The 17,378-nt window shown below is 51.2% G+C and overlaps 2 protein-coding genes and 1 pseudogene across 3 annotated transcripts in view; 1 reads left to right on the forward strand and 2 right to left on the reverse strand.

Moving 5' to 3' along the window:
* Window positions 1-1,449: 1,449 nt before the first annotated feature.
* On the reverse strand, window positions 1,450-7,686 carry Foxa3 (forkhead box A3). Its single transcript, XM_027945737.1, has 2 exons — window positions 7,618-7,686; window positions 1,450-2,430 (listed from the first exon to the last, which is right to left on the reverse strand). The coding sequence occupies exons 1-2, from the start codon at window positions 7,684-7,686 to the stop codon at window positions 1,450-1,452; spliced, it is 1,050 nt and encodes a 349-aa protein (XP_027801538.1).
* Window positions 3,202-3,322, reverse strand: LOC114101096 (U4 spliceosomal RNA; annotated as a pseudogene).
* A 926-nt stretch (window positions 7,687-8,612) lies between the features above and the next one.
* The window catches only part of Sympk (symplekin scaffold protein), a 33,262-nt gene continuing 24,496 nt past the window's right edge, over window positions 8,613-17,378 (forward strand). The window contains exons 1-6 of one of the 2 annotated variants that reach the window (XR_003584222.2): window positions 8,613-8,716; window positions 12,652-12,775; window positions 12,904-12,969; window positions 14,213-14,266; window positions 14,366-14,439; window positions 16,706-16,832. Coding sequence is in view for 1 of the 2 variants with exons in the window: in XM_027945986.2 (XP_027801787.2) it covers window positions 12,671-12,775; window positions 12,904-12,969; window positions 14,213-14,266; window positions 14,366-14,439; window positions 16,706-16,832 (426 nt within the window). In the remaining variant the exon portion in view is untranslated. The remainder of the gene's footprint in view (window positions 8,717-12,651; window positions 12,776-12,903; window positions 12,970-14,212; window positions 14,267-14,365; window positions 14,440-16,705; window positions 16,833-17,378) is intronic. The other variant, XM_027945986.2, reaches the window with a different exon arrangement.

Here is a 17,378-nt window from a genome sequence, read left to right on the forward strand (position 1 = left end):
ACAAACTCACGCACAAACACAACGTGACAGGCACACGGCCGAGACAGGAATCACACACATACACACACAACGGCAGGCAGACATGGAAGCCATCACCCACACACTCTTGTGGAGGCAGTGGGGAGACACAGTGACACACAGGGACCTGCAGGTGTGAGGCCCAGGGAGAGGTGCACAGAGAAACACAGAACAAAAAGACACACACACGAGTCTGATATTGTGACCCAGAGTGAGCCCATGCCCAGAGTATGGACAGACACACAAACCCGCCCAACGGAGGGCTACAAGCAAGTAGATCCCCTGAAGCAGACCGCAGGAACCCCGCCAGGAAGCCATGCTCCACAGCCACAGAGCAGGCCACACTCAAACCCTCCAACACGCACAGGGCCTCCAGTTCAACACCTCATCTAACCTTTACCCCCACCCCCAGCCTAACCAAGACATGAGCAGTCCCTAGGCTCCGAGCCTCAGAGCTAAAGGTGTGTATCTGCAAAGTGGGGGCAGGGAGATGACCTTGGTCACCACAGAGCCACCTCCCCCTGCTGCTCTGGCCCCACTGCTGCGGGGGCTGCTATCGATGAACAAACTGTCCTTGGGGTCAGGGACAGCAAAGAGCCAAAGGTCAGGTCAGTACCTCCCTCAGCCCTTCCCCCAAAGGAAGCCAGCTCTTGGGGGCAGAAAGGAGAGGGGACAGGGGAACAGAAAGTCAGGTGTTCAAGCTCTGCAGGGCCCGCCAAGGAAAAGAAACGTTCAGTTGAGAGGCAGACACGGTGCCTTTAATGGTCACACAGCCAGTATCCCGCTTCCCAGGCAAGAACTAGACTTCAGTAGAAATTCCCCACACCCTGACCAGCCACTTCTGGGGTCTCCTGGACCAGGGTGGGGGATGAGCCTCAGAGAGAACCAAGGAATCTTCTCCCTTCCATCCCCCACCCAACCCGCACTGAAGAGACAACCGACCACATGGTGCACGCGGGGCTGTGTGGTCATCCTGGTGCACAATGGTGTCACCTGGCCCACAGGTAAACATCCAAATACCCCATGGGCCAAAAGAGATGTCATGCAGGATGGTGGCCAAGGACACTAGAGCCCCCAATGGGCCAAATATGCCATTGAAATGATATCACCACTGTGCCCAAAGTGTCCATCAAAATGTCCATCACAGAATCCAAAGAGCCACCCAAGATGTTGTCCCAGATGGCGGCCATCAAAGCACCCCACGGATCAACCCATAACATCAATCAACATGATAGTCTTCGCAGTAGCCCACGGGCCCACCAAGATGTCCATGGCGGTTATCACAGTACCCAGTGGATCATCACAGTAAGTAATAGACCAAACGAGGTGTTAGCCAATGGGACAAGCAACATGTCACCAGAAGGACCAGGCCCCAAGAGCCTGCTGGCATGAACCACAGCCATACCCCACCACCATGTTCCCATCCCCCTGCTAGGACGCATTGAGCAGGGAGCGGGCATAGAGGCCCTGGTAGTAGACCCCAGGCTCCCCACTCTCAGCCCCGTAGCCCCCAAACCCCACGTCCAGTTTCGGAGGTGCCGGAGTCTGTTCCGACATCAGGTTGTTGATGGAGAAGGGGTGGTTGAAGTTGTAGGGCGCGTCCAGCTTCAGCTCCCCGGGGAGCTCCAGGCCAGTGAAGTAGGGTGTGGAGGAAGGGGGCGAGCCGCAGTCCAGAGCCCCCACATCTTCCCCTCCCTGGGCCTCTGCCTCGGGGGGTGGAGGCTGGGGCTGGGGCAGGGAGGTGACTGTGGCAGTAGGGGTGGTGGAGGTGGCAGACGCTGTACCGTTCCTGGTGGCAGTGGCCCCGCCGTTCCCTTTCTTCACCTTCTCCTCCAGTTTGAAGCGCTTCTGGCGACGCAGGTAGCAGCCGTTCTCAAACATGTTGCCGGAGCTGGGGTGCAGGGCCCAGTAGGAGCCCTTTCCCGGCTTGTCTGGGGAGCGTGCCACCTTGACAAAGCAGTCGTTGAAGGACAGAGAGTGGCGGATAGAGTTCTGCCAGCGCTGCTGGTTCTCCCGGTAGTAAGGGAAGAGGTCCATGATCCACTGGTAGATCTCGCTCAGGGTCAGCATCTTGCCTGGGGCCTGCTGGATGGCCATGGTGATGAGTGAGATGTAGGAATATGGCGGCTTGGCATGAGCCAGGGGCCGCCGGTACCCCTTGGGCATCTCTTTCCCGTGCACCAGCCCAGGTCCCGGGGCCCCGTACCCTGAGCTGCTGCTTCCGCCACCACTGGCACCCAGGCCTGGGAAGGTGGGCCCCAGGGGCGCTGCAGGAGCTGGGGGCGCAAGGGGTCCTGAGGGTAGTGGGGAGGAGGGAAGCCCTCCAGGGGGGTAGGGAGAGCTCAGAGGGTTCAGGGTCATGTAGGAGTTGAGAGGGGCCATGGTGGGCACTGGGGTCACTGGAGAGTAGACCTGCGGAAAGAGAAAGAGATAGGGGGAAGGGTTAGCAGGTGTCCATGCTGCTGGTCAGCAACGGATTAGCAGGTGTCCACGCTGCCTGTCCACCTCCTATAAAAACCTCTTCCGTCATTATCTCCCTCTGAAGGCAGCTGTCTTTCAAAGTCTCTTCTCCCTCCCTGTACACCAGCTCTGTACCCCCCACCCCCCCCCAGTGCTCCCACACTATCAAGGGCATGTTCGAAGAGGCTCTCAAATTGTGGTCAGGGACACCCTGGGGAAATCTGAAACCCTTTAGGGTGTCCATGAGGTCAAAACCATGTTCAGAACCATCTCACGATGTCCAGTGGACTTTTCCAGAAGTTCCATGGCAAGCGACATTGCAAAAGATGGGACTATGAGAGCAGCTATGAGACTTCAGCTCTCCTATCAAGCCGACTTGGCAAAATGTGAAACAGTGCCACTTGTCTCACTAAAGTTTTGATATATAGTTGCTTTAATAAAAACATGTTATTTGTATTAACAAATGATTGTTAATTTAAAATGACTTAATATATATATTTAAAAATCTCTTCATCTTAATTTTGAATATAGTAAATATCAATACACAGAACCCCAAACAGTTTCTATCTTCATTTTTTTAAAAATATGGTATTAGAGATGGAACCCAGGGCCTCATATATGCTAGGCAAACCTTAGCAGACCACTTCTTACCATCTTCAGTAAATTTTAAAAGTGTAGAGACATCCTGAAACCAAATAAAATCAGTTTTTTAGAAAAATTCAGTGTCTGTAGAGACTGTCAAGACTTGCCAATGCTGACTATATTGGGAAAAGTTGTTTTCAATTAGCAATCCTCACACCTCAGATAAATGTCATTGGCTATGACATTGCCACTGTGCGAAACTTTCAGAATCAATTTTTTTGACTTAAAAAAATGAGAAATCAATCAAAATTAACCAAGTCAATTGAGAAACTAATTTTTCTAATAAATTTGTACTTTTCAATTTTAATAAGTACTTAATATAAATCACTAATAATCTAATCATCTGTATAGCTCTTTATCAATCTTCTAAGTTATAAAATTACAGGGTTTTTTTTTTTGTTTGTTTGTTTGTTTGTTTTTGAGAGGTCTTACTCTGTTGCTCAGGCTGGCCCTGTACTCCTGGGCTCAAGTGATTCTTCTGCTTCAGTCTCCCAAGTAGCTGGGACCATGGGCACACATCACCACGTCAGTTTAAAAATTACTGTTTTTATAGATCAAGATCAGCAGGGCTTAGTGGTGCTGGTCATAATCCCAGTAGCAGGAGGCTGAGGCAGGAGGATCGTGAGTTCAAAGCCAGCCTCAGAACCTTGGCAAGACCCTGACTCAAAATAAAAAGAGCTGGGGATGTGGCTCAGTGGTTAAGTGCCCTGGGTTAAATTCCCAGTACTCACCCCACTCCCCCCAAAAAAGATCAGAAATCACATTTTTACCTAATATATGTATTTCTATGTACCATCAAATCTAACACTTGACTGTAAGCTATAGCATTATTTTATATGTCAATATAAATGAAAAAAAACCCACAGTTAAAAATCACTAGATATCATGGATTATACAACATAACCCATTCTCAGAAATGTTCAAATGGGGAAAAAGTGCACCTTAGCTCAATGAAATATGGTAGTTATTCTGCATATTTTAAAATCACCCTGTAGCCAGGTATGGTGGCACATTTCTGTAATCCCAATGACTTACAAGGCTAAAGCAGGAAGATGGCAAGTTCAAAGTCAGCCTCAGCCATTTAGCAAGGCCCTAAGCAACTTAGTGAGATCCTGTCTCAAACAAAATAAAAAGGGCTGGGGATATTGCTCAGTGGTTAAGTCTCTCTGGGTTCAATCCCCAGCACCAAAATCAAAATCACCGTCTATACAGTCACTCAATGATCCATTCAACATGTAGTCATCAGCCACCTCTGTGCCAGGCACCGCTCCAAGCACTTCCCAGGAACTGTCAGCTCCTCATGTCCTTAGACCCACACTCTGGGGGAAGTGCAGTGAGGATGCTCTGAGCTTTTACAGCTACAGCTGAAAAGTTGAGGCCCAGACCTATGTCGTGGATCTTGCAATAAAAGCAGAGAGCAAGGGCTGGAAATGTGGTTCCATGGAAAAGTGCTTGAGGCTGTGGGCTTCCTCTCCAGCACCTCAAAGTACACACACACACACACACACATAAAATAGCTGGGGCTGGGGCTCAGGGTGGAGTGCTTGCCTAGCACAAGTGAGGCACTGGGTTCGATCCTCAGCACCACATAAAGATAAATAAATAGAATAAAGGTATCGGGTCCATCTACACCTCAAAAATTTTAAAAAGAAAATAAATAAAAAAGCAGAGATGGAGACAGGTGGAAGTGCCTGTCCTCCTGGAGCTGAGAGTCCGGGGAAGACCGTGAGCGCACAGTGTGCTACACGGTGGCCTCTCTTTATGTACCCACAGCTCAGCTCACCCACTGTCTTCCATCCTCTCATCCTCAGACCTCCATCTGCCCCAGTCTGTCCCAATTGGGGTCTCAGGGTGCTAGGGTGCTGCTAGAGCTCTGGCTAGAGTCACCTTGGCTATGGGTTAGTGGAAACCATCCCAATCCTGCTGGCCCCAAGGTCCAGTCCGTGTATCTGTCTGTTTTTCCCTTTCTTGGTGTATGTGTACTCCTCTTCCTCTCCGGGTCTCTCTACCCTCCTCCTTTTTCTTTCCCTGTCTGTTCTCCCCGTGGTCCACCCCCGTCTATTTTTCCCCAACCTCCCTCCCCAGCTCCCCCACCCCCATATCTCCCCTCCCAGCCCACCCTTCCTCCTGCAGCACATCTCCGCATCTGTTTATCTCCCTTCCCTCAGCATCTCTGTCTCCCCAGAAGTCTCACATTGAACTTGGATCCACAGTTCCTCCCCTGGTCCATGCACTGGTTTCCCCAGGTTGGCAACTTCTGCTCTCTCAAGAATAAGGGAAGGGATGAGCAGGAAAGGTGTTGGACTCAGGTGGATCCGCAGAGAGTTTCTAAATCTCCTTGAGCTCTCTGGGACCCCAGGGCCCTCCTTTTTTGGCTCACTACCCACCCGGAAGTCCTCCTTGAGGGCTGACCTCAAGCACTCCAGCTGCTCTAATCCACCCTAGGCTTTCCCACGCCCGTGACTGGGATGAACCCCTAATGTCCGGGTCTGAACCGGATCTCCCCCTACAGGGCGGGGCTGAGATTGGGGGGAAGCCCTCAAGGGACCTGCACCCCCACCCAGGAGGCTGCAATTTCTCCCCTTTCATTTCCTTATTGTTTCTGGAGAAGGGTGTGACAGGGAGCAGAGAGAGACAGTGGGAAACCAAAGCCTGGTTTTTAGTCCCAGAGCCAGCTTTGGGAGGCTTCATATTTCCCACCTTTAAAATGGGGGAGCAACTGGGTCAGCTGATCTGCGTGAACCTTGGACCAGTAGGGACACCCCAGGGTCAGAACTTTCCATGTTCCCTCCAGACAGCGATCCAAAGGCTCTCATGGTGTTTACTTCACCCAGCAGGAGGGTGAAGGGGACAAGAGGCCATCTGGGGACCCTCAATTCTGTGGCTGGCTGAGCGCAGGTGTCTCTCCCATTGTTCTGACCCAAGAGGATGAAGGGTGTTTGCCTGATGGGAAGGCCAGGAGACCCTCAGACGGTAGGTCCAGCCCTGTATATGTCTACTCTTCCAAAATACCCCCCCAAATGCTGATCACCTCCAGACTGCCCAGTTTGGATCTGTTTGAACTATAGCTCTTCCTGCCTAGTCCTCCACCCCCCAACATTTACTTCTTAAGGTATCCCCGGAACATTCATTTGTAGTTGGTCACCTTAAATCCTCTGTTTAGTCCTGGAGCTCTCCAGGGATGCCGCTGGGATCCCCCACTACCTGGGCCTCCACCTCCCACCCTGGTCTCTGCTCTCCCCATCATAGAACTGATACCTCCAGCCACCCTCCACTTCTCAATGCTCCCAGTCCCTTCCCTAGACAACCCTGTCCCAACCCAAGTGCACCTCACACCTCCCCAGACCCAGGACTGGCGCCTCCCAGGCACCACGCCAAGCCCTGCAAGCCTGGGGATCCAGGAATCCCACTCAACTGTTTCAAAACCAGACCAGAGCGCCCCATAACCCCTAGATCTTGACTTCTTGCAAACCATTCCAGGCTCACACATGTCCAGACCCCCACAACAACCTCCCCAATCTCACAATCTCGATTATAGAGCAAGTGAGCAAAGCAAGAGTCCTTGCAGTAAGAGGAATATGGGCCAGATTTGGAAAAGGACTTTCTGTGGGCTTAGGTTGAGGAATTAGGATATGCCCCTGCCCCCTACTCTGGGAAGCCTCATCTGAAATGGGGCTTGATGGGGGCTTTAGAAACGTGGAGGTTGGCGGCTGGGGGAGTAAGGAGGGGCACAATTTGAAATCCTCCAGCCTCCGATTTGGGTAAGCTCTGCTGAGGGTGATGAATGGGGGCAGGGGGGTGAAGATGGACTGACTACCTCTCCTGCAGATGCTGATGGCCACATCACTTGCTCTTTAGTCCCCAATGTTGACACGACCTGAGTGCTGGTCTATCTAGGCCACCTGTTATTTCAGACTCCCCAAGGGAAACTACATCTGGAGAGAATCTCTCTTACCCTGAACCACCAACCCCATTTCTGATCCTTTCTTAGATTACCAGCTGATCCTTTTCCCTGAACCCCAATTCTGATTTCCACTCCCACCTTCAACACTGTATTCTAGCCCTGGCTCCCTTCCACCTCAGACTTCCCTTAATGGTGACTCCCTCTTTCTCTTAGTCCCTATCTTTCCCCCTTTCCTTTGAACCCCATTTCCCGAAATCCTCCTGCTCTATCGCCTACCCTGGAGCTCTGATTCCTGCCTTAGGATTGTTCATTTTAATCCCTCGGATCTCAGGGCCCAACACCCGGCCCTCAGGTTTAAGATGCGACCTGACCCTTGTCTAAATTTTCCTCCCATCTAAGCCTTGCCTAAAGGCGCTCTCCAGCCTTGTCCCGCGTCCCTAACTCCCAAACCTGGTCTCCGTGTCCCTAGCTCCTCGACTCCCAACTAGATTCCTTGGGCCCCTTGAGCACACACCACGGCCCCTACCCCCACTTAAGCCCACAGCCCGATACCTGCCCCCCACCTTCCCGCTCCGCGGTCCCCGAGGACACACCTCGCCCGCCTCCGGGTAGTAGCTCCACTCGGCCAGGTCATGAGCCTCCATCTTCACCGAGCCCAGCATCCCCCGGTCCTGCGCCCCCACCCGCCCCGGCTCCGGCCCGGGGAAACCGAGTGCTCGGGCTCTCTCGCGCCCGCCCGTCCGACTGCCCGGGGTCCCGCTGTCCCGGACGCCGCGGGAGACGGCTACGCTTTATAGCCGGGACACCCCCGCCCTTGCCCGCCCAGGGCTGCCCTCCCGCCTCCCCGAGGGCGGCGCGCTCGGACTGGGGCGCCCCCTGCGGGATCGCGAGGACACCGACCTCAGACGTCGGGAGTCGCTGCCCTGGGATCCGAGAGCCAGAGATGGATGAAGAGGGAGGGAGCTACGGGTGGGAGACACTGCTGCTACTGAGGACCCGGAGGGCAGAACCATCCAGGAGCACCCTTCTACCCCAGAGGGCTTCATCGTCTGGACCTGAGAAAGTGAAAAGCCAGAGCCCAGCGTGTACGACCTAGGAAAGGAGAGCTGGGGGGCACTATGGCCTGCGGAGGGACCTGTATGCTATTATAAGAACCAGCCAGAGACGCCCACATTCCAATGGGACCGACAGCGACACTGAGGCTTCCGACGGCTGTAAAGACTTCAGACTGTGTATAGGGTCAGGCTCAAAGGTGGCGCGGCTCAGGGCCTTTGCTTAGACCCCATCAGGGCAACAGACCACCTCCAAGACCCATGAGCTTCGCCCAGAAGCCTCCCCACTAGCCTCCCCACCAGCCGTCCAGGACTCCGAAGCTCCGCGAACTCCATTTCCCAGAAGCCTTTACTCCCCCTTTCCGCCCAGCGCCTTTGCCAGAGACTACATTTCCCAGAAGGCATGACGCTCAAAGGCCGGAAATGGAGGCCGACCGAGAGGAGGATGGGGGAGGGCGGAAGGCAGCCCGCGAGGCACGAGGTGAGGCGGGGGCGGACCGCAGACTGGACTCCATTTCCCGGCGGTCCTGCGTGTGGGGCGCGTGCGTAGTGTCACGGCGGCGGGCGGAAGATGGCGGTGGCGGCGTCTGCGAAGAGGCGCTGCTGAGGGGGCGCGAGGGGGACGGAGGCCGGAGCCGCGGTGAGCGGGAGGCGGCGTGAGGGCCTGGGGACGAAGGGAGGAGGGGCCCTGAAGAGGCCGGAGAGCGGGCGGAGGGAGGCCCCATGAAAGGAGAGGGGCGCAGTGGCGTTCGAGGCCCCCGTTTCTTCCCCTGCTCAGGACCCTGCTTTGGCTCCCTAGTGCCTTCGGGTAAAGTTCCACCGTGGGCCCGCAGGCATGTCCACCTGTCGACCTCCACTCTCTGCCTTTGCTCGCCCCCAACCCAGCGCAGCTGCACCGCCTCTCGGCTCCTCCAACTCGCCACGCGCCTTCCCGCTCAGGGTTTTTGCACCGACTGTCCCCTCTGCCCGCAACATCCTGTTACCCATTCTGCCTGGCTAACTCCCATTCATCCTTCGGGTCTCGGCACCGACGTCACTTCCTCTACGAAACCCTCCTTTCCCGCCCTCCACCCCGAAATCGCCTGCTCAGTGTTTTCATAGGCCTCTCTTCCTTTCCTTCTTGTCACGCACGGCCTGACTTGTTGTTAGACCTTTATTTGTGTGCTCTCTGGTTGTGTCTGTGACCATGAGCTCCCTGAGCACAAGTGTGTCTCAGCCAGCGCTGTGTTCTCAGCACAGTGGCCACCATCCTGGCGATACCCAGTAAATGTTTGTTGAATGAATGAATAGTACTCCCAGAGCCACTCTGGAATAATAGGGAAGTAGTCATGTTCCCTGGTGGGAGTGGGGCAGTCCACTCCTTAAGGAGTATACGGGTAGAGAGGGCGACCAGTGATATTGCTTGTAATAGCCAAAGACTACAAACATCCCAAATGTTCTTCTTTTAGAAGACTGGCAAAAAACCAAACAACAACAAAAAAAGAAACCCAAGATACATCTGCAGATAAAATATTACGCAAAATGGGTTCAAGAAAATGGAAAATAGTAATTATTGTACAGCATACAGTCAGTCCTCTATCCTGGGTCCCACATTGTGGATTCAACCAACCTCAAATTGAAAATATTTGGGGGCAAGGGTATTGTGACAGTACTGAACATGTATAGACTTTTTTCTTTGGCATTCTCAACTATTTACACAGCGTTTTTACCTTGTATCAGGATTGTAAATAGAGTTGATTTAAAGTATGTATGTGAATAGGTGTAAGTTTATGTAAAAACTATACCGTTTTATATAAAGGACTTGAGAATCCATGGGTTTTTGGTATCCAAGGTGGTGGAGGAGCCAATCCCCCTGGGATACTGAGGATCAACAAAATAGGGGGAAATGTATATTTAAAAAATAGCAACTTAAAGGTAAACCAGAAAGCAAAAGAAAAAGGAATTGGTAAAAGAATTTGGTAGGTCTTGATGTATTATGAAAAGAATGGAAGGGCCAGGTGCCTGTGGCACACACTAATAATCCCAGCAACTCGCAAGGCTGAGGCAAGAGGATCCTGAGTTCAGAGCCAGCTTCAGCATTTAGACCCTAAGCAACTTAGTGAGACCCTGTCTTAAAATAAAAAAGGGCTGGGGATGGGACTCAGTGCTAAAGTATCCTGGGTTCAATCCCCAGTGCCAGAAAGAAAAGAAAAAAAAAAGAATGTGAGGGTTCATTATGTTCTGATTTGGGCTGGCAGTATATTAATTGTAAAGTGGTCCTGCCTCTTGGCTTAACGAACATACTGAGGTGAAGAAATTCCTTTCGGATAAATGATACAGCATAGTGGTAAGTTAACGATTCTGTATACATATTTTCAGCTCTACCTTTTACTAGCTGTGTGCCATCGTTCAAGTGACTTTACCTCCCTGCCTTCGATTTCATAATTTGTAAATGAAAATTAAACAGTATCTTTGAATCTCCAGCACCAAGAAAATAGAATGAAGTTAACTCAGAGTTGGTGTCATGAGGTTTAAGTGAATTAACACATACACTAGAATTACACTGAGCAGGTAGAAAATGTTCTTTAAATATTAGCTTTCATTTTTTAAGTATTCTAGAACCAAAGGGCAGAAATACTGAGCCCAGTGATTGGGGTTCTTTGACAGGAGTGTTAATTCATTCAGCAGGTATTTATTGAACATCTACTAGGTGCCAAGCACTGTTCCAGGCTGGGAATATGGAAGGTGAACAAACACCAACAAATCTCTGTCCTCTTGGAGCTTGTGGACATGTAATATGTTGGTGATGATTAAGTGACAAAGGTGGAGGGGTTGACTTTGAAGTAGGGTGGTCAGGGAAGGGCTCACTGCAGAGACATTTGAGTGGAGACCTACAGGAAATGAGGGAGTTGGTAGCCACAGCTGGGAAGGAAAAGACACGGGAAACCTTTAAGGAAGGACGTGCATGGCATGCTCACAGGACGATGAGCACAGAGGAGGGGAGCCCTCTCCCATCAGGCCTTGCAGACCTTGGTCGGGGCTTTGGTTTTAACTCAGAAAGACACAGGAGTAATCGGCAGGGGGAAGTTAGGGCGATCTGTTGGATGCCAGTTCCTGCTGTAAGTGGCTACTATGGACGACGTGTTGGGTTTCTTTTTAAGAATGTATCTTCACCCTCTTCAAATTATTATGAATTTCAGTGTCCTTCAGATCTTTTTCCATGTACACAACAATAGTAGTTACCGTTATCTAGTGATCACCGTGTACACGAACTCATCCTCAGAACACCCTGGGAGTAAGCACTGTCACTCTGTATACAGTTGGGCTCACCTCAGGTCACTCTGTATCTGCACAGAAACAGACAAAAGTGGCCCGAAGGGCATGTGTGGATGTTATACAGCAGGCCAGGGGTCCTTCCTGGTGAGTTCCCTCCCTCCTGGTGTATTGCGCTGAGGTCCACCCAACTGCTTTTACTCTGTTTCCTTCCTCCTTTGCTTTTTGGTGTATCCTTTGAGGTTTTTGTTTGTTTTTGAGATGGGTCACACTATGCTGCCCAGGCTGGTCTTGAACTCCTGGGCTCTAGTGATCCTCCTGTACCAGAGTACCTGGGTCTACAGGTATGTGCCACCGTGCCCAGCAATTTTTCTGTCTTCTTCCTTCATCATATATGCGTACTTCTTTCTTTGATGAAGAGGGAGCGGCATGGCGAACCCCGTCTTTTCCTCTGTCGGTTTTCACATGGCGTGTGCATCCTCTGTGCAGAGATTTTCCTCATTCCCTTTACTTTTTCCCTTCTTCCTCTTTAGATCTGCATAGTCTCTCTTTATTATGCTGGTGAATCACCGTCTTTTTCAGCCAGCCCCCTATTTGAGAGCACTTTGTCTGCTCTAGCAGTTTGCTATTGTAAGTGGTACTGAAGTTGATAGGTATCTGTGATTGCTCTCCACATGAAATCATTTCACAGTTTTGCAGTGTGACTTTAAAAGATGCTATAGTCTGGGCTGGATTGTGGCTCAGTGGTAGAGCGCTTGCCTTGCATGTGTGAGCAACTGATTCGATTCTGAGCACCACATAAAAATAAATGAGTTTTTAAAAGGTCCACCAACAACAAAAGAAAGAAAGATGCCATAGACATTCCCTCATTTTTCAAAACAGCCCTGTAGAACTCCAGAGACTGCCTAAAGCATGATAGATTTAGCAGTCTCCTCTGATGTAACGAGTCCCTGCTGTGGGCGGGTCTTGGTTCCTCAGAGCTGTCTTGGAAAGTTTACTCTGTTGTCTGGCCACAGTACAGCCCAGATGTAGAGACAGGAGGCAGAGGTCAGTGAGGCGGCTGCTGGGTGTTCATGTGGTCATTGTTCAGCATTTGTTTGTGGTCAGCCTGCTGTGGGTAAAGTATGAGAGATGAGGCTTAGAGTTCTCTGACCTGGGAGACCTCGCTGTCCCCCAGGTGACACAAATACATAAGCCAGAGAGACTAGCCCTGGAGAAGGCTGGCTGAGTGGGAAGGAGGGTTGAGCCCTTTGCGTCTGGATGAGTGTCTGTCCCAGCCCTTCTACAAGGGCCTACAGCTTGAGCCAACCCCTTCTTTTGCAGGCAGTACCTGACAGCAGCCATGGCAAGTGGCAGTGGGGACAGTGTCACCCGCCGGAGCGTGGCATCACAGTTTTTCACACAAGAGGAGGGGCCAGCCATTGATGGCATGACCACCTCAGAGAGGGTGAGCAGGGCAAGGGGCTGGGAGCGGGCAGGCACATCACAGGCCTCTGGATGACACCCCAGGTGACAACCCTGGGAGTACAAGGGGCTGGCAGAGCCAGCTTCATCACCCATCTCCCCTCTTTTCAGGTGGTGGATCTCCTGAACCAGGCAGCGCTGATCACCAACGACTCAAAGATCACAGTGCTCAAGCAGGTGGGGGCAGGGTCCTGGCCGGGAAGGATAAGTGTGGGGAGCTGGGAGCCTGTGAAGAGAGAACACTGGTGCCCACTCTCGCTCGCCTGGTAGATGCCTGCCAGGAGCTCAGCCGGGCCGCATGCTCTCATTCAGTCCTCTCTGAGGCTCGATGGGGGTGGCGGTGTCACTGAACACACAGCAGCAGAACTGAGAGTCCATGTGGTCAGTGGGGCGCTCTAGCTGAGCTGGTGCAGTCCCGGGTTCTGGGCCCAGGTCTTCAGCCTTCATCTTTGTCTTCCCTTTCTACCAGTGTCCAGTCTAGAGGGAAAGACATGCCTGTCACCAAACAGTGGTGACCCAGAGGCAGGTCTGGCCTGGAGAAGCCCAGGGATCTCCTGGCCTAGCGATAGCCAGGGCTGGGGTGGAGGGGTTCGGGAAGAGCTTTCTGGAAGAGGGGACATCTGAGCCAAGCCCTGGAGGATGGGGTGGTGAGAGGACACCAAATGAGAGGGAGGGGGTCTCATGCTGAGGGCACAGAGACGAGCGAAAGGCAGAGGAGGGCACGAGCTAAGCGGCTGTGCATGGAGCAGAACCTGAGGCGGTGGCGCCCAGAGATCATGGGGTCAGGTTGCCTAGATAAGAAACTCAATTCTGCTTCTGGCTCGGTGTGGCCTCAAAGCCAGTGCCACCTCTGAAGTAGAGCTGCTGACAGCGGTGTGAATGTGGGGCTACTTACCCACAGTTCCTGAACCGTGGAGTGAGGCCCTGTGCCTGCTCGGGGTTTTCAGGAGGAAATCTGTGGGAGGGGCTTCTCTAAAGAGCCTGGCAGGTACGAGGGTCTCGGGAAATGGGTTCCCACGGTCATAGGATGCTTGCTGAATGGTGACAGTGTGAGGTGGGGAGAATTAATAGGCAGTTAACCTCAGGAAGGTCAGGCCTGGGCATTGCCCACCTTCCTTCAGCCTCGTATGCGTCATGTCCTTGCCACATACCTGCCAGGACCTGTACCTTGCAGGATCTCACTGAAGCCTCCCAGCAAACCTGTGAGCTGAAGGTTCTGGTCTCATTTTAGAGAGTAGCTGACTGAAACTCAGGAAGGGGTAGCCAGTTGCCCAAGATCAGGTGGTGAGTGGCAGAGCAGGAACTGAACTGAGTTTCTCTGCTGCCTGACCCCATGCTGTTTTCCCCCTACTTCTGACTGCAACGATTGGACCCTGGTTTTGTATGTCTGATGCTCCTCACGACCCCAATCTCCTTCCAGGTCCAGGAGCTGATCATCAACAAAGACCCCACACTACTGGACAACTTCCTGGATGTGAGAGTGAACTACTGGACAACTTCCTGGGCGAGGCGGTGAGGGGAGGGGTCCTGCTGGCGCCTGACCCGCCTTCCCGTCCTCTCTCTGACATTGCAGGAGATCATCGCTTTCCAAGCAGACAAGTCGATTGAAGTGCGAAAATTTGTCATTGGCTTCATCGAGGAGGCATGGTATGGGGCAGCGCCAGGGCCATCCCTGGTGGCATTAGTCTCTTCAGCTCTTGGTCTGGCCTGGAGCCTGCCCTGGGGTCCCACTCTCCATTTCCTGGACTCATTCTCCCTCCTGTTTACACTTATTCTCCCCAAAATACCTAGTAAGATGGGAACTCGGGGGCCACACGTGATTCTTCAGCTTCCCCTGCACTTCACATTCTCATTGTGAGTGGGGGCTGTCACCCTGCTCCTGGGCTCCATGCAGCAGTTCGTCATTTTCGGCCACTTCCTCTGCCCTACCTTGGGCCACGGCACCATTCCCTGTTGCCCGATGACTTCACTGGCCTCCTTTTTGTCTCCTGTTTACTGACTTGACTCTTTTTTTTTTTTTAATGAAATGAAATTCACATAAAAAAAAATTTAGCTGTTTTATTATTGTTATTTTTTTCTTCTTAAGAGACAGGGTCTCACTGTGTTATCCATAGGCTCTGAACTCTTGGGCTCTAGCAGTCCGCCTCAGTCTCTGCAGGAGTGGGGACTACAGGTGCACAGCATTGCACCTGGCCATAGCTGTCTTAAAGTGAGCTCTTCAGTGGCATTTAGTACATTTACAATTTAGTTCCACAGCATTTCATCCCCCGAGGGGAAGCACCACACTCCTTCCCTGCTTGCACTTTTGCACTTGAGGGCTAGAGTGATCCTGCTAAAACATGAATCGGATGTCACCACTCCCCAGCTTTTAAACCCACTTTCAGACACCTGTTGGCCCACCGTCTCACTTAGGTTGAAGCCCAACTCTTCGCCTGGCCCCATCTCCCTCCCTGTCCTCCATCTCCTTCTCTGCTCCTCAGAAAGCACTGGGGAGTATCACAGGCTGTCCACTTGCTGTGCCTCCTGCGGACCCTGGGCCCCAGGTAGCCACATGGTATGCTCTTTCCTGGGTCTCTCTCAGAAAGCCCTGCCTGCCCCCTTTCCTCTACGCTCCTCCTGTGCTACACTTTGTAGTGTTTTTACTCGTTGAAATTACCTTAGTAATTTTCTTGCCCACAGAAACAGGAGCCTTGCAAGAATAGGGCTTGACATTTCTTATTGGCCACTATATCTCCAGGGCCTGCCTGAAACAAGTTGGAGCTAGCAGAGACTGACTGTGTATTTGTGGAACAAGTAAATGAATTTTATCTTAACAGTAATCGCAGGATGCTTTTGCCTGTACAGCATTGGGTCCTTCCAATTTTCATCTGTAATCTTCAGAGAGTACTATCGGTACCCTCTTATTATGGAAAGGGAAACTGAGGCTCTGAATGGTAAAGTGACTTGTTTAAGTTGGGTCATTTACTTATTGAATCATTAGACATTAACTCAATGCTTTGTGACCAGAAGAAAGTGAAATAGCCCATATGAGTGCTTTCTGTTTGCCAGGCACTGTTTAAATGCTAGACCTACTCCGATATTTGATCCTTAACATTGACTCTGTGGATTAGTTACCTGACCATTTAATTGAAGAGAAAACTGAGGTTTGGAGAGGTGAAATGCGTTTGGACACAGCAGTGAGTACAGCCAGGTGCTGTTCCTGCCTTTGTGGAGCTGAAAGTCGTTTCTTTTTTTTTTTTTTTTTTTTTTTTTTACTGATTTGATTAATGTTTAATTTCACATTGTAAATATATACTGCAAGAATCATATGTGCTGAGCATTATGAGTTGGCCACCTTAAATTCTTTTGTTTATCGACTGGTTGTTTGAGACTTTTTATTCTTTGTGTTAACAAAGGTGACCCCACTGGTACTCGGCACTAGGATAGGGTGCCCACTTAAATAAACAAGACTAATGAATGTATAAAACAAAGTGATTTAAGTAACACTGATGGATGGTATTTATTTAATGCTTTCCAGGGGTTGGTTCTAAGCACTTTAGTGTTGCAATTTTCACAACCTATACAATAAGTACTGTTACTACTATAAATAAGGTAAAGTCACGTGCCCAAATTCACACAGTTGTCTTTCTCTATAACTCTTCACGTGAAAAGCAGGGCTTTAAGAGGGTTAAGGAGAGGGGATTGCAGGATCAACCAAGATGGAGGGTTCAGGGGCAGCTCAGACCAGAGGTGTCAAACATTGTTCTGTGGTTCCAGATTTGCTGGCAAACAAAGCAGGTGTAGTCCTTGACCTTGCCACCTCCATTCCTGTTCCCTGGGATTTGGGCCCTGAGTTCCTTTTCTGCCAGGATACCAGGTTCCCACAACCTGCCCTAACACTACCTTGACCTTGCCCCTTTTCCTCCATCTCCAGCAAACGAGACATTGAGTTATTGCTGAAGCTGATTGCAAACCTCAACATGCTCTTGAGGGACGAGAATGTGAATGTGGTGAAGAAGGCCATCCTCACCATGACCCAGCTCTACAAAGTAGCCCTGCAGGTGAGCGCTCCCTCCTCATCCAGGGGCATCCTATCTGATGGTCTGATTTACAGACTAATCTATTGGAGTTCAAACCAGGGTCAGACCAGATTCTTGATGGTCAAGATGTGCTTTTGGTCTATGGGACTAGATAACAAGGGGATCTGTGTTGTCTTCTGGGTCATGAATTTGCCGCTAACCCATCCTTATTTCCACCCATCTGTTCATTTATTCATTTACCAAACATTTCCCAGACACCTCCTTTCTGCCCATCCCTGTAGGGCCACAGTAGTGACCAAGATACTCCAGGTTCTGCCTTCACAGAACTCAGCCCAGTGAGGGAACCAGGCCCTGATGGAAGAATTATGTGAATATCGATTTTAGGCTGGGATATGAAGAGGACACACTAGGGAACTGTTCATTGGTGTCAGTGAAATTAATGAGGCCATTTAATCACCACTACCCTGAGGTCAGCATTGTTACTCCCTTGTCTTCCTTAGGATCTGAAGACAAAGGGTTATTACTGCGTATCATACCAGGGCAGAGCCAGACAGGGTCCTGTCCTCA

This window comes from Marmota flaviventris, chromosome 18 (genome assembly GCF_047511675.1).
Source record: "Marmota flaviventris isolate mMarFla1 chromosome 18, mMarFla1.hap1, whole genome shotgun sequence".
Classification (NCBI taxonomy): domain Eukaryota; kingdom Metazoa; phylum Chordata; class Mammalia; order Rodentia; family Sciuridae; genus Marmota; species Marmota flaviventris.